This window comes from Strix aluco, chromosome 3 (genome assembly GCF_031877795.1).
Source record: "Strix aluco isolate bStrAlu1 chromosome 3, bStrAlu1.hap1, whole genome shotgun sequence".
NCBI classification, from domain to species: Eukaryota; Metazoa; Chordata; class Aves; order Strigiformes; family Strigidae; genus Strix; species Strix aluco.
In genome coordinates, this window is record NC_133933.1 from 33,272,522 (window position 1) to 33,288,138 (window position 15,617).

At 41.2% G+C, this 15,617-nt stretch overlaps 1 protein-coding gene across 2 annotated transcripts; it reads left to right on the forward strand.

The window, feature by feature from the left end:
* The first annotated feature begins 194 nt into the window (after positions 1-194).
* ABCG8 (ATP binding cassette subfamily G member 8) lies at positions 195-13,752 on the forward strand. 2 transcript variants are annotated; one of them, XM_074820644.1, is made up of 13 exons: positions 195-266; positions 1,651-1,755; positions 2,510-2,666; positions 4,612-4,850; positions 5,269-5,401; positions 7,067-7,336; positions 9,224-9,389; positions 9,478-9,570; positions 10,446-10,645; positions 10,773-10,849; positions 12,209-12,476; positions 12,981-13,108; positions 13,615-13,752. In XM_074820644.1, the coding sequence occupies exons 1-13, from the start codon at positions 195-197 to the stop codon at positions 13,750-13,752; spliced, it is 2,046 nt and encodes a 681-aa protein (XP_074676745.1). The 2 variants fall into 2 exon arrangements, with proteins under 2 accessions (XP_074676745.1, XP_074676746.1); XM_074820645.1 differs by having other exon boundaries at positions 1,657-1,755.
* The last annotated feature ends 1,865 nt before the right edge of the window (positions 13,753-15,617 follow it).

A 15,617-nucleotide genomic window follows, 5' to 3' on the forward strand; every position in this document is an offset into this window, starting at 1 on the left:
TCCCAGAGGAGGGGAATATTTCCCTGTCCATGGGATCATGCCAGCTGCAGAGACGCAGTGTGCCAGAAGAAATGGTGCTGCAGTGAAAGTGCCTGGAAAGGCCTGAGCTCAAAACCAAGAGGAGAAGGATTTCCACACCTTTCAAAGAGCCAACAATCAAACCACCACAGGGAGCGAGACCTTCCACCACCAACATGAAGGAAACCACTGAAAATGTCTCTCTGGACAGTGCCAGCTGGAGCCAGGTGGCATGCAAGGGCTTGCCGGTGAGTGAGACCTACGGGGAGGGACCTGACGGGTTCAGCCATCCCGCAGCTATGGCGCTTGCTAGGGTGCTGGGAGAGGAGGGCAGCCAGCCTGCCGACTGGACTTTCCCTGGCAGAGCGCCCTTACCTCCTCCAGCACTGGAACAGGGAGCACAAAGCTCCTCACCCCCACAGGAGCACACTGGGGATGAAGCCGGTGCCATGCAAGCTGCACTCAGGTGCCACGGTGGTGGAGCTGAGGGAGGGGATCTTCAGATACATGGATGGAGCAGAAAGTCCCTGAGCATGGCCTGGACTAGCTTTCCCAGGACATGCCTTCAGGCTGTAAAACCAGCTCCCCACATTTGCTGGGGACCACTTGCTTTTTTTAAAATTTAAGTTCAACGTAAGCAAGAACACAGAGTGCTTTGGCAGCAGGGGAAGCTTGGAGGGCTTTAATGTGGCTTTTCAGGCTGCTTGGTATCACATTGCTTTCTGCTGCATATCTAGACTGAAAAGACTAATTAGCCTCATTTGCTGTGAGGGTAGGACGTGCACACAAAGACTGTGGTCACCATCTGCCAAAGATACCACAGGCATGGATAGGGTCTGCTACACAGGGAACAGGTACATTTGCCTTGGCTAGGATATGAGTCTGACTCGTAGGAAAGGCACAAGGCTGTGGGAGAGATATCACTGTCTGGAGTAAAAACTACAGGCATGCACATAGAATTAAACCCAAAGCCAGACATCTGCCTCAGCAAAGACTTCTTAATTGTGGCTATATGCAAAAGGTTAATGAAGCCAAGTAGAGACTCTTATTTTAACTGATATCTCAGAGCACTAAGTTCCAGTCGACAAACTGTGAATTTAAAAAACAAGAGGAGAAAAGGAGACTGTACTTGTGGTTGCACACCTACTTGTTTGTAAAGCCTCCAAGTTAACGAGTCCCTATGAAATTCAATAACAAACATATTTCCAGTGAACCTTAATTTTTAGCTGCCATAACTTATGAATTGCAATATGCACCATTTCGATCTAGTAGACTAACATTGCTGAAGCAGTATGTTTTTTCCTCAAAACCAGAAATAGAGTCCAATCTCTATAGCGGCTTGACATCTATCTCCATTTTGAAAATGAACCTATTTAAACTGGAAGCAAATAGAAGAGCGTAACACAGCATGTTTGGCCCTCATACATGCCACCAGAACAAAGTACGTTTCACACTGATTAACAGATAACCCATTTCAACCATTCAGACTTTTGCACTACAGTAACTCATCAGCAATACTGTTACATTCCATAAAATATATTTCCCTTTGTGCTTTGCCTTCTCTGAACTCAAATTTTAACAGCACTTTAGGTATTGTAATTAACTATTGTAATAACCTAAAAACTTTTCCAGACTGAGGCCCAGGATACTATTTTTTGCTCTGAAGAAGATAACAGTTTGTATTTCACATACAGTGGAAAATCAAATGTTCTCGAGGTCAAAGAACTCAACTACCAGGTAAAAGTTGTAATTTATATACTTCCTTCTAGCAGGGAGCATATCCAGCAATGCCTATTTCTATATGAAAGCCATTTTAAAAGCCAAAGTTGAAGTTCACAACACAAAGTTCACAGGACTGTTGCACGGTCAAATACACAGAAGTTCTGTGAGCAGAATCATGCCTGCAATATTGACAGCAGTCTAAACCCTCCATTGTAAATAGATCTCGTAAAGCTAGGGGGTAAGACAGGAAAAGAGGTCTGTTTCTAGGCTCTGTTTATTCTCATTCTTGAGACAAATTATTCCTCTGAGGGCTGGGGTAGAGGGACTTTCTGTCCAGCTAGGGATGGTGGGAGCCCTTGCTGACAAGAATGAGTATGCAGGAGACAAAGAGAGAAGGATTAACAAAGAGGATTTCAGGGAACCAGTGGAATTTTTCATCGCTCTTTGTGCCACCATGGCATCTGAAGTAGATTTCACAATTTTCAGTTTTGTGTAATTTCAAATTATATTCAAAATTTTAAGCATTTAAAATTTACAATAGCAATAAACGTTACCAAAATAACAGAGGACAGAGATAGCATTAGTTATCAACAGAATAAGAAGCAAAGCATGAAAAGCATACTTGGCTATAAAAGAACTTTCTTCCATGTATTTCTGAAGATTAACAATACTATTTTAATATATTGTCTGTTTGTAACATCATAACATTGAAGGTATTTATCGCTAGTTTATTGTTTGAATTGAAGGGAGTTGTTTCTTTCTTTGTTAGGTTAACATGGCATCCCAGATTCCCTGGTATGAAAACCTCGCGCAGATGAAAATGCCCTGGACCTGGAAATCAGATCCCCGTTCTTACGTGTCAATAATCCAGAATCTGAATTTAAAAGTTCAGAGTGGTCAGATGCTAGCTATCATAGGAAGCACTGGTAAGAGCAACCAGTTTTCAAGATTTGACCAACTCTCAGATAAAGCGTACCCAGCCAAGAGCAATACTTTTGAATGGCAAAATCTGGTTGAGAAACAACTACTGGAAATGTGTCACTTAATACATTCTTTACAATGTATGAGGAAACAAAGAATGATACTGGGGGGAAAAAAAAGTTTAAAATTTCTTTTCAAAACTGATTTAGTTATGACTTGTATACATTTGCTATTTGTTTCCTGAGGTGTAGTGGGATATTGTTATCACTGCGGCCTGCAGTCCCAGCTCTGCTGGACCTGAATCAGCTTCATGGCTCAAATTCAAAACAAGCCAATTGCAGACCTTGCCCAGTAACACAGCAGGCAAATGAGGCCAGACCCTGTAAGAAAGATCAGTGGCAACTTGCATAGCCATAAGCAGGAATTCCCTTCAGACCGACACAGTTTCAACAGGATAAAATATCTCATTTGGATTAATTAAGAGAAACTTTCAGAGAAAAGACAGTTCCTCTTCTGTTCAGCTTTAAAATGAAACTCTGCTTTCTTACATTTTTTTTTTTCCCTTCTTTTTCTGGTGGGACTGGTTTAATCTTCTCCAGGGTGAGGCTGAGTAATGGAGAGATGGCCTTTACCCCATGTGGTTAGATGAGTCCAAGCTCATTTAGGGGGATAAGAAGTAGACACATGACCTGTTAAACTGAAGTAAAAAGTACCCATACTTTGGAGGTAAAAACCCCCATGCTGTGACTCCACTAGACTCTTACATCAGGTGAGCTCAGTGATTCAGTGAAGATGCTCTCTCTCAAAGGCAAGGCTTATTTGCCAAATAAAGTTTTAACTTTATTTCTACAAAAGAGGTTTTTCTTCTCCCTTGCCACGGGAATTTTTTCTTAGCATATATCCTTAATGTAATTGGAATTGTACCTTAGAGATTCTCCTGATAATAAAAGGAAAAGCTTGTGATGAAATAACATATTGAGTTATAGATATAGCACCTTTGTAAGGTAACGTACACTGAGCACAAACCCCTTTCAGCAAACTAGTCAAACTATTTTTAAAAGCTGTTTATCATCTATTTCATCAAATGTCTTAGTAAAATGGATTAAACTGCTGATGGGTTTCACACTGTCAATGGCAATCAATATGTCACTCTTAAATAGAGCAATATGTGGTTTACAGATGGATGGGTTTCTTTTTTAAAATGTATATATTAAGAAACAAGTGTGGAGTTAATCTTTCAAGAGGGAGACTAGAAATAAATGACATCTAATCACAAGAAAGCTCTGTGTGTTTACATACAGTATCATACAGCAAAAAGGAAAAATTCATTTGCTATTTAATTCCAAATCAGGTGTTGTTTTCATTGTTTTACTTTTCTTACCTCTGAGTATGAGCCAGCTTTTCTTAATTATTTAAATGACTTTTTGTCTTATTTAAGTCATAATAATTTTTGTTTCAGTCATGATTAAGATTCTTATTGTCTGCATAATCATTCAGCACCTTACTCATTCAGCTGTTCCAGCTGCTGTTTCTGAATTTACAGTTCCCTCCACACAGCAAGCTCTTGTGGAACATTTAGGTCCCAGCCCTGCAGCCAGCGCAGGACACCTCCTTTCACCTATGTTTCAAAAGTGAAAGAGAGGTAACGAGAGGACAAAGAGATCTTGCTTCTTGAGTTTATGGAGCCATCCTCAATGCCCAACTACCCAATTCTGCTGAGAAATGACAAAGATGAAAGCCACGTACTCCATTCCAGAGGAGATTTCCTGAACATGAGCTTATAGTCAGGATTTTCTTTCAAGATCATTCTGACTCTGTGGCTTTGGAAAAGCTTCAGGAAGGGTTGGGGAAAAGATGTTAAAGAACAGAAACTTCTATCCTCTTTCTGTGACTAAACCACTTTTCAAAATGATCCCTTGAAAATTAATTTTCAATTTTGATTTTTTCTAGCTGGTGGAAAGACATCCTTGCTTGACGTGATAACCTGCCGGGATCATGGAGGCAAAATCAAGTCTGGTCAAATCATGATCAATAACAAACCCAGCACTCCCCAGCTTGTTAAGAAATGCATAGCACATGTGCGGCAGGATGACCGACTGCTCCCCCACCTGACTGTCAGAGAAACACTATTGTTCGTTGCGAAACTGCGCCTTCCAAAGTTTTTTTCAGACTCACAGAGGAAAAAAAGGGTAATTAAGCTGTTGGAAAAAAATAAAGTTGTCAAAAATGTGTCTGACAAGAATTATCCAAGAAATCCTGTGTGTTTGCAGTCAGAACAGCTAATCTGGCATTTTTTTATGTAGATTATGAATTATAAACCTTTTTCTTCTTTCAAGATAGAAACCAGCAATTGTTCCAAAGCTCATAAAAAAATGACAATCTAGAGAAAGCATTAGAGAGGCTGAAAGAACTACTAAATTGCTGATCGCTGAGTCTTTTTTCATGTTATCTCTAAAATCAAGATTTGTTTTCAAGTATCTCTTGATTAGATAGCACTGAAACATCTAGATGAATTTTAACCACATTAATCGTATTTTCAGTTTTATCTATGCATGAATGTGCAAATAAACTTTTGCTTTACCTCTGTTACCCTTTGGATCCCCCCAGGTAGAAGACGTTATAGCAGAACTACGCCTGCGTCAGTGTGCAAACACCAGGGTAGGGAACGAGTACCTCCGCGGCGTTTCGGGAGGTGAGAGGCGGAGAGTGAGCATTGGTGTGCAGCTGCTCTGGAACCCGGGTGAGCAAAACCCTGACACCTTCCTGACATCACTGGGGGAAATGGGGCAGTAAATGAAGATAGGAGCTTTCAGGGAAGCCTCATACACACAGTTGCCCCTGGGGCAGCTTGAGGAGTTTATACTCAGGACACGTAACAGGTCCCCACCCTCTGCCAGAGGTTACCTCTCCATGGCAAAGTTAGCCACAGTGTCTGGGTGCTGGTCCATTTGCTTAAATTGAAATCAGTGCTGATCACAGGTAATGCTGTAATTATTACAACAATACTTCCGTAAATGGAGCGTTTCAGCAGCCAACTCACTTCTGTCACCTTTGTCAACGGAAAAGTGGTGACAGAGCCAGGCAGACTTGGGAGCCTTCACCCACCGCTCTCTAGACCCACCATCACAGGCTACTGAAAGTTGCCTGCAGTCACCGTCACAGCAGTACTGTGGTTTGTGCACAGCAGTATGAGGTTTGTTTTGTATCTGACCGCATGCCCCAAGTTACTTTGGAAGGCTGCTGGCCTATTATAACATTGAGATTATTTTCCTTTCCTCCAATCCAGCCTATTTACATGTGCAATGTTAACAGAGAAGGTCACTTTCTTGGCTGTATAGTCAGTTATTGGTGTCTTGCGCAACTCATTGACGTGGCTGGCTCGTGCCGCAGGTGAACTAGAAACTTCCATCATCTTCAGTAGAAGCAAAACATGAAACTAAACTCACAGTTGATTTTGCAGGATTGAATCCCCTATCTGCTCTTAGATATATCAACAGCACAACTAATCTTGGCTGAGCCTCTTGTTAAGCAAAATTTCCCATCAGCTCTTCCACTGGGAAATGGATATGAGAATTTTTTGCTTGTATAAAGTTATACTTTTGTAATTACGGGGCAAGTAGGAGTCTTTTTTTGTAAAAAGTGATGTTAAGGAATAAATGTTCTGGTACTGAAGTAAAAAAATAATTAGTTCCAGCAAAAATAAGTAACGCTTTCTTTACATTTCCAACATGTGTCATACCCCTCAGCACAGAAACCATGCCTATGTAGACATTGTCGTGCGCTGATTGAGGCCATTAAGTTCTATAACAACACAAACGCTGCACAGTAATACAACACTTTCAGGTTTGTAACAACCAATTGCAAAACAAACAAAAAATCCAAACATATGCATGTCTCTTCGTATATATGTGCAAATAGGTGCAAAATAGAGCGCCGGTTGGAAGGAGGAGGGGCCATCTAAATTAATACTGTGTATTTACATACAAGAGGTTTAAATATCAAACATTTAGGTTAAAATATTTCAGTAGGCAGTATACAAAACTAGTACTATTGTATTAATATTTGTGTACCTGATATCTGTACAGGCAGTGCAAAACTGCAGGGAAGAATGTAAATTTAAGAAAGAACCTAAATCTGCATCCCAACGAAAAGTAAAAAAAAATCTTGTTTCCAGTGGGAGCAAGATAAGGTTTAAAATAATTTCTCTTGGTCATCATGTTCAGTAAGATAGGGGAAGAAATTGCCATTGTTGAATATTCTGTGATGCTGGTATGAAATATACTGTGCACTTTTTAAAAAAAGGAATATATCAGTGAGATTTCATGCACTAGCACCATTTCACTTAAAACATATTTTTGAAATCAAACATGCTGCTTTCCACATCTAAACTTATTGTCTTTGGCAGGAATACTCATACTGGATGAACCCACATCTGGACTGGACAGTTTTACTGCACATAACCTTGTGATAACATTATCCAGACTGGCCAGAGGAAACAGATTAGTTCTTCTTTCACTTCATCAGCCCCGGTCAGATATCTTCCAACTGTTTGATTTAGTTCTTCTGATGACTTCTGGAGTCACTGTCTATTCTGGAACAGCTAGAGACATGGTCCCATACTTCACAGAACTAGGCTATCCCTGCCCAAGGTACAGCAATCCTGCAGACTTCTATGGTTAGTATCAAACACTGTCATAAAAAAAGGTCACTGGAAGTCATTCGCTTTCCTAAGTATATCAGCTAACATTGATTTTTATTGACCATAACTGTCTTAGAAATGCTTTATAACTGACTCAAATCAATACTGTAGCAAGTTCAGGTTTTAATAAGATCCTTATTTGTCAGTACAGGAAATGTAACAAAAACAAGAGCTATGAACAAAATCAACTTTAAATAATCCTTGTAACCCTGCCAGGTGAGGCAACTCTTCTCCATGTTTAGCACACTCATTCCCATGTTTTAGCTGGTTGAAACTTTTACCCTCACTGAGAAAGACATGGATGAACTGTTCAATTGCTTTCTGTAGCCAGTTCTCTGACTTCTGAATCAAGAAATGTGGGAAGCTAGTTTCCCAGGGCGAGGAATAATACATACCTGGAACAGTAAATGGGGAAGAGGAGTGCTGCCCAACAGAGCACACTGGAAGGGAGAAAAACCAAACCCAGAACAGCAACCCTTTTATTCTTCTTCTCAAAGAAATTTAACTACGTGGTTCCAAATCCATTCCTCTTCTGTTTTTGCAACACGCAAAGGGAGTCTGGCCCTGTTAATCTAATGGCAGCAGTCTCTTACCACATAGGTTGGTTCAGTTCCAGCCCTGAGGTCTTTGCACTCAAGTTGGCGAGGAAACCTTGTACAGACACCGACTGCAATGCTCTCAGTTGTGCCTATGTGGCAGGCAGTGTCAGCTGGTGTCAGCTGTGCAGAGTTAAACAGAAGTTAACCTCCATGTCAAGCCCTGCAAAAACACCTTTGGCACCACCAGGGTTCACATCGGTCCTTCTCAGCCAAGCACAGCCTCAAGAAAGGCCTGCAGCACCCCCATATGGGAATGGAGACTATGAGGCAGTCCGGGGGAAACCTGCAGCCACAACCTGTGGTTACAGAGACAAACCCCTGCAACATGGAGGTGGGGAGGGATGAGAAAGGGAGGTCATTTAGCGGTACCTGTAGGAACAGAAAAGAATATGGGCAGCAGGAAAGTGGAAATGGGACAGGATGGTAGAGGATGCCACAGCAAGAAGGAGCACCTGATGCACAGATGCTGGCTGCGTGTCAGATAGAGAGACAGGAGACCATGGCAGAAGCAAAGAGGTAGGGCAGATTGCAGCTCATTTCTGATGAACTCCCGCTGAAGAGTGGCTGAACCAAGATGATCAGCCCAATGTTAGGAGTTATGAAATGTGTAGTGATAGTTTTGTCAAAAAGCATCTGCAAAAGATCAGGTATCGTCACTCTACACTAGAAGGTCACCACTGAAAACTACTATTAAAGGTTTAGATTTAAAAAAATAATTTTGTTAAATAAAAAAATAATGGTAAGTCAACAATTTTTGCTGCTACTATGTTGTCCTTGGATAATATTCTTCTTGGGCTCTCTCAGTATGGGGTGAAGTTTATGGCACCTCTGTAAGATACAAAAGAAGATTATAATTATCATTTTGCACATGGAGAAAAACCATGTGATTTAAGTCAAAGTCACATAACAGATTGTAAGTGACTACATGCCAGGAAGGAAACTGTTTATTCTCAGCACCCCTCTCAAGCCACTATTAAATTTAGAAAAATCTGAAATAGTAGTTTACAATATTATAATAATCAATTATTAAATCTCTCTGTGACTGATTGAATGACTAGATAAGAAACATCTCCCAAGACAAAATACATATTGACAATCTGTTCTTCTCTAATTACCTAAAGTAACTGATAAAGTTTTAACTATTGTAGCTTAATGCATGCACACAGGTCATACTGTCTGTTGACAATGAAATCTCTGATTTTAAATACATCATAAAGTTATGCCACCTGTAGCATATGGACTCATGTCAAATAATATCTTGCAGTTGATTTGACCAGTATCGATAAGCAGACCGCAGAAAAGGAGATGGAAAGCCGAAAAAGAGCAAATACTCTTGCCAACTTGTTCCTAGAGAAAGTCAAAGATTTTGATGATTTCTTATGGAAGGTTACTGAAGGAGACAATGTTGCAACCACATTCAGCAAGCAAAGGTAAAAAAAATAGTGTTTTACAGCAGATCTGGAATAACAGCTACAGCCTGTGTTAATTTCAAATTTTTTTCTCTTTTCTTTTGGGCAGCTCCCATTTAAATTCAGAAGAGGCTATCAACATGCCTCACCATTCAAGTAATCAGTTACCAGGAGTCTTAAAGCAGTTCACTATATTATTAAGGTAACCTTATCTCCAGCTTAAACAGATGCGTATCACGCCCATTTGTATCTTAAAGCAGAAGGAAGAAGCACAAAATGAGAATGAGTGCATGCTGAAAATGCAGAGCTAGCGCTAGGCTTGAGCAAGCCGTAGAGCAGAGGTGTTGCTATACCAGCTCACCCCAGCCTCCCCGAGCAGGACAGCAGCCAGATGTACAGCCCCCCCTTTCTGCCCCTTCCAGAGCTCCTTCCAGACACAGTCACCTCCCACTTACATCGGCGGGAGCCTGCAGCTTTAAGCAGCAGCAGGAGCCTCCAGGCTCAGGAACGTGTGGCCCACATTTGGGTACTGCCATCCTGATCTCCACGCCGCAGCATGGTGACTCAACCCTCAGCAAGCCCAGGCAGCCACGTGGTAGGCTCAGGCATTGCCATCCTCACACCTCTGCCTCAGGTTTGAAGGCTTCACTGATTATAGCCAGCATAGATGAGTATCGGAGTTGGGTCTCGTGCTTGTGTCCTCAAAAGAAACTATTTTAATTCATGTAGAACATCACTACTAGTATCAGCTGTCATTAGCATACGTTACAGGTCCTTAACAGAGAGACTTCTATAAATGAAGTGATCGCTTCTGCGTCTCCAAAATCAGACTGTTCCACTCCCATTGCCTTCCTTCAAGCTTTCAGCATTTCAGACCTGAAATACTAGGTGGCTACAGACACTCAATCGCTTTGATTAGGTAAAATCCTTTACAGAAACTGACAGCCCAAATCCTGTCCTACTCAAAGTCAGCAAGTTCCACGAATTGATTTTAGCAGAGCGTGTGGGGCAACATATCTGAATATGACCGGCATTAGTAAATACTATACCTTATGGTCAATGTTGCTGTTTTCCTAGTCGTCAAGTCTCCAATGACTTCAGAGACCTTTCAACGTTATTAATCCATGGATTTGAGGCCCTTCTCATGTCATTATTAATTGGATTTTTGTACTATGGCCATGAGAAAACCGGACTCTCAATTCGTGACACAACAGCACTGTTGTACATGATAGGTGCACTAATCCCATTCACAGTGATTTTGGATGTTATTGCCAAATGTAAGTGTCAGTTTTCTTGTAAATGTTATAAGCAATCAAAATCAGAAAATTCCTAAATCAATGAAAAAAATTATACTTACTAATGCAACCCTAGGATGAAATCAACCTGTTTGTTCCAACCCTGCAGGTCATTCGGAAAGAGCTATGCTTTATCATGACTTGGAAGATGGAATGTACTCTGTTAGCCCGTACTTCTTTGCTAAGGTAATTGGTCTTGTTGCCAGGAAATACAAGCACCTGGCTTTAACATTAAAAAACACAAACCAACCAAAGCCTTGTCGTATAAATGATCACATTCGTATCAGACTTTGTTCTTTTGCGTCTGCCAGCTAAGGCTACATCGTTCGTGCTTCCTTGGCATGAATGGACTAAACCTCACACTACTTCAGATCTGTTGCTGTAAGTCATGGCTGAGATCCCACCCCAGAAAAGCCAAAGAAGAATCTTTCACTGTGTTGTTTGGCCAAAACTCGAGAAATCTCAAGCGCAAATTTGAGAGTTGAGACAGTTTTACATACATGCATATTTAATTTGCTGAAGCATCTCTGAAAGTTTGATTAGGTGTCTTGATCTGTAAAACAAAATATTCATATTAAATGCTAAAGCAAAGGTAAAACAGAAATGACAAAATGCTAACTGTGACATTGCCAGTAGCTGTTCGGGTCTGTACTGCTCAAACAATGGTATTAAGTGCATAAAGAGACAGAGTTTCTGGAAAGAAATTTAGGACTTTTTAAAAATTACATTCTCTTTTTCGCAAGGGTTTAGAATAATCCCTTCTTTGTGATGTTGCCACTGTTAGATGAGTTCTGCCTGCCATGGCATCTGTAATTTAGGTTTCCATTTCTGCACAAGATTTTAAATGCTTATTAGTGGTTGCCAGAGAAAAATATTCTTTGCATTGTGTCACAAAGAGTGCACATTATTCATAGAGAAATCGATGTAATTTGTTACAACCTTAGTATTAGAGGATAGTAGCAGCCCTCTTTGGAAGAAATAATCATAATACTCCGTATACATATCTTTAGATATTTGAGAAAATCCTAAGCGTGTTTTTGTTTTACAACAAGTTGAGTAGTTACTAACTGGACTGACTTTGGGACAAAGCGGGGGACTGACCAACAGCCAAATTTGTCTCAAATTTAATCTCACACTAGGTTCAACCAAATTTGGACAAAACATACAGTTGCAACGAGTCAGTAATAGTATTACTGTTATCAAGTACAGGAGTTCTCAGGGAAAGCGTCTTAAATTCTTAGAAGCTGCCAAAACTGTTACAAAACAAGACATCTAATCTGTAACAAGAATCCTCTCAATTTAACAATTAGTTATAGGAATTGTCACAACTGGAGAAAAAAAATCAGTGAGGATTTCAATTTTTGTTGTGGATTGTTTTTGCATGTCACTGACAACACCTAACAGGGAGGTGATTGCATTCTAAGGGAGTATTTCCTGTAGCTTTTATAAACAGTCTGTAAGTACGTTGAGGTGCATCTCAGGAGGTTTTGCGTTTATCATTCAACTTATTTTTTTCTCCCTCTTCTTTTTTTTATTCCTGAACAGATTTTGGGGGAGCTCCCAGAGCACTGCGCTTTTGTTATAATTTACGGGGTTCCCATCTACTGGCTGGCAAACCTCATTCCCGAACCAGAACATTTCCTGCTGAACTTCCTCTCGGTGTGGCTGGCTGTATACAGCGCCCGCGCCATGGCACTTTGGGTGGCCGCACTGCTGCCGACCTTACAGCTCTCAGCCTTCTTCGGCAATGTCTTCTTCACATCGTTCTACCTGAGTGGTGGTTTTGTGATAAGCCTGGAAAACCTCTGGACAGGTAAGACAAAGCTCCCACCATCCCTCTGAACTGAAACATCGATGGCTTTCATCAGCAACTGGCTGTTGTGAGGCTGAGTGAGACCTGTGCAGGAAAACTCAGCTTTGTTCCTACCTTTGCAGTTATCATCTTGGGTGGTGACTGGATCGTTCATTTTACATCAGTTTCTCCACCTGAAAATGAAGTAGCGATAAGTTTGGTCAGAAGAGCGCTAGTGAAAGGCTCGATTCTTACATCGTTGCTAAATTTTTTCAGTAAAAAGAATTACAGTCAGTAGATGAAGATTGAGCGGGAGTTTGACGGCTGGGGATGTTGATGCACTCCTAACTGTCCATCTCCATGTAACAATATAAAGTATATCTACCATTTTGTAACAATAATAAACTGTTACATGTTTACACCCTCTAATTGTCAAGAAATTGTTGGCAAGTATTTGACAGCAACACAGCAGTTTTTTTATGTATCAATTTCTTTCTTTCTTTCTTTCTGCCATTTTTTCCCCAGTTCCATTTTGGGTTTCTAAGATCTCTTTTCTCAGATGGAATTTCCAAGGCATGATGCAAATCCAGTTCACTGACCTCACATACGAAATGACTGTTGGAAATACTACTTTTCAAATACCAGGGAAACTTGTAAGTCACTGATGAAAATTGTTACAAACATTGGATAAGCAATTAACAAGTTATTTATACATCTGTCATAATTAAGTAGATGTTGTAGGCCTCAGATTTGGCAAGCGCTAAATCAGTATGTGAAGTCACCTTACAGTTGGTGCATTTTAAATTTGTCCCTCCAGATGTCCCTACAGCAGTCGCTCCTTTTATACCTTTCTTTTTAGTGGAAAAAAGAAAAAAAAAAAAAAAAAAACAGAACAGAACAAAGGGCAACTATTTTCTACACAAGCCCCAGCTAGGCGCTTGCTGAAATTGTTCATCAGCTGAGCCGTAGCTCCTCAGGGATCCCGCCGCTGCCCTTAGACGTGGCGTGTAACCCACCAGCGGCCCACGCGGGAGGTCACGTCCAGCCGGGACCCCGGGGAAGGTGCCGGGGCCAGGGGCGCTCACACGTACAAGGCACCTCACAGACCCACCACGGAGTTTTGTGTCCCTTCCTAATTCTGCGTTACTGGCGGTTACAGGTCACGCAGGCTCTGGACCTGGACTCCCACCCTCTCTACGTCAGCTACCTCGTTCTCGCCGCCATCGTGTGCAGCTTCCTGCTTTTATACTACTTATCGCTGAGGTTCATCAAGCAGAAATCACACCAAGACTGGTAACAAGGAACCGCGCGGAGGAGGCAGCAGCTTACAGCGTCCCTCGCAAGAAACCAGGAAAGCCCAGCCTGGGGCACCCCCGCCGCCGCCCGGGGTGACGCCACGGCAGCGCGGGGGTGACGCCACGGCAGCGCGGGGGTGACGCCAGCGCGGGTGGCCACAGGGTGGCAGCAGAAGCCCAGGAGTCGGGCGGCGAGCGGCACTCCTCCGCGAACAGGGACTGCGGCCTGGGCTCGGGTCGTGGGGCCGGCTTTTTATTTTTTTTATTTATTGGGGGGGGTGGGGGGCGCGGGGTGTTGTTTGTTTGACATACGGTTTTTATAGGCGACGAGACGATCACGACTTGACAACAGCTTGAAATACTGTGAGCTATGGGCCACCGATTTAAAAGTACCCATCCCACCTTGTCAGAGCTGATGTGTGAGTCCGTAATGTTTGACCGTACAGTGACCACGTAGCGAACCGGGAGAGCTGTAAGAGAACAGGATCAGCACACAGCAACCCCCGCTTTCTGGGGCATGCAGAACAGCCGGCACTTGTAAGAACAGTGTAGAGGCAAGCAACATAAGGTTTTACTGATGCTTCACAAGAACATGCAAGGACGGAAAACACAACTGTTAAGTATTCCCTGTTGTTTCTAATTGCTTATGTGTTTTAAGGCTTTGCCTTTGTGTTCCAGTTAGATTCTGTTAGTGCCCAAAATGGATATTTACTCGCTGTATAGATTTTTTTTTTTTTTTTTTGGTAACAGATCAAATTATCTCACCTTCTTGGATTTATTTTTACAGTATAAAGATTGTTAATAATCACACCTTTCTCCATAGCAATACAAATCATAGCCATTTGCCAAGTTTGGTTTCTAAGATTCTCAGGTAGAAATACCAACCTGCCCCTTCAGTAGTTAAAAATCTAATGATGCAATCTATGAAATGCTTGTAATTGTGCGCCTAGTTATGCTCAGCCGTAAGACACAAATGCTCAGAAAATGTGTAACAGTAAATAAATTGCTGTAATTCACACACAGTCATGGTAAGTGCATGTGAAAATTAGGTGTACAGTTGTTGTGAGCGTTTTATAAGATTAGGTTTTTTGATTTTAAATGTTTGGATGCATATCTCTGTGCTTATATACAGAGACCCAAATCACATCATCTACTCTACTTTCATTTATATGTTGCACGCTGTGGAAAAATCCTAGTGTAACCAGCTACAATGCCCCAGATACTGTTATGTAAATCTACACACCCCCCCTTCTTTTTTAAAGAAATAAGAATGAAAGAACATCAATATTTTATTATTCTATTTGGCAATTAGGACTGCCACATTATTTTCCACAGGTTCCACGTGGTAATAAATTCCCAGGAAGACCCTAGTCTAAGGTTATGTTAAGCAGGTCTGATAAAGTAACCCAGGCAGCCCCAGGAATCCAAAACAATCCAAGGTTCTTCTAAGGTGAATTCTACCACTTTCTCTCCGGTTCTGCTGCAATTGATGTTGAAAAAAACCACTTGATCTGATCCTAGTGCCATTTTGAAATTATCAGATTTTCATTGCCTTTTAACGGCAAAGCCAATTCTTTCAGTCCAATTCAGCATCATTAAATTGTCAGAATAGCAGCTTCCTGTTTGATTCTTAATTATTCCTTTTTATTATATTTAAGACACTTAATTTTTTAAAGTGGTTTACTCTTCTTTGTAATGATCTGTTGTGATTAGAATCTCTTTTATATTACACTGAAGTTTTAAGGGTATATATTGGTACTTCTAGTCTAAACCTCTATTTTCAAGGTATTTAGAGGATTAAATTCTAGGCTGACTCTTTGTTGTGAATTCACTTTGATGTTTAATAAAAAAAGGAGACACACAATGG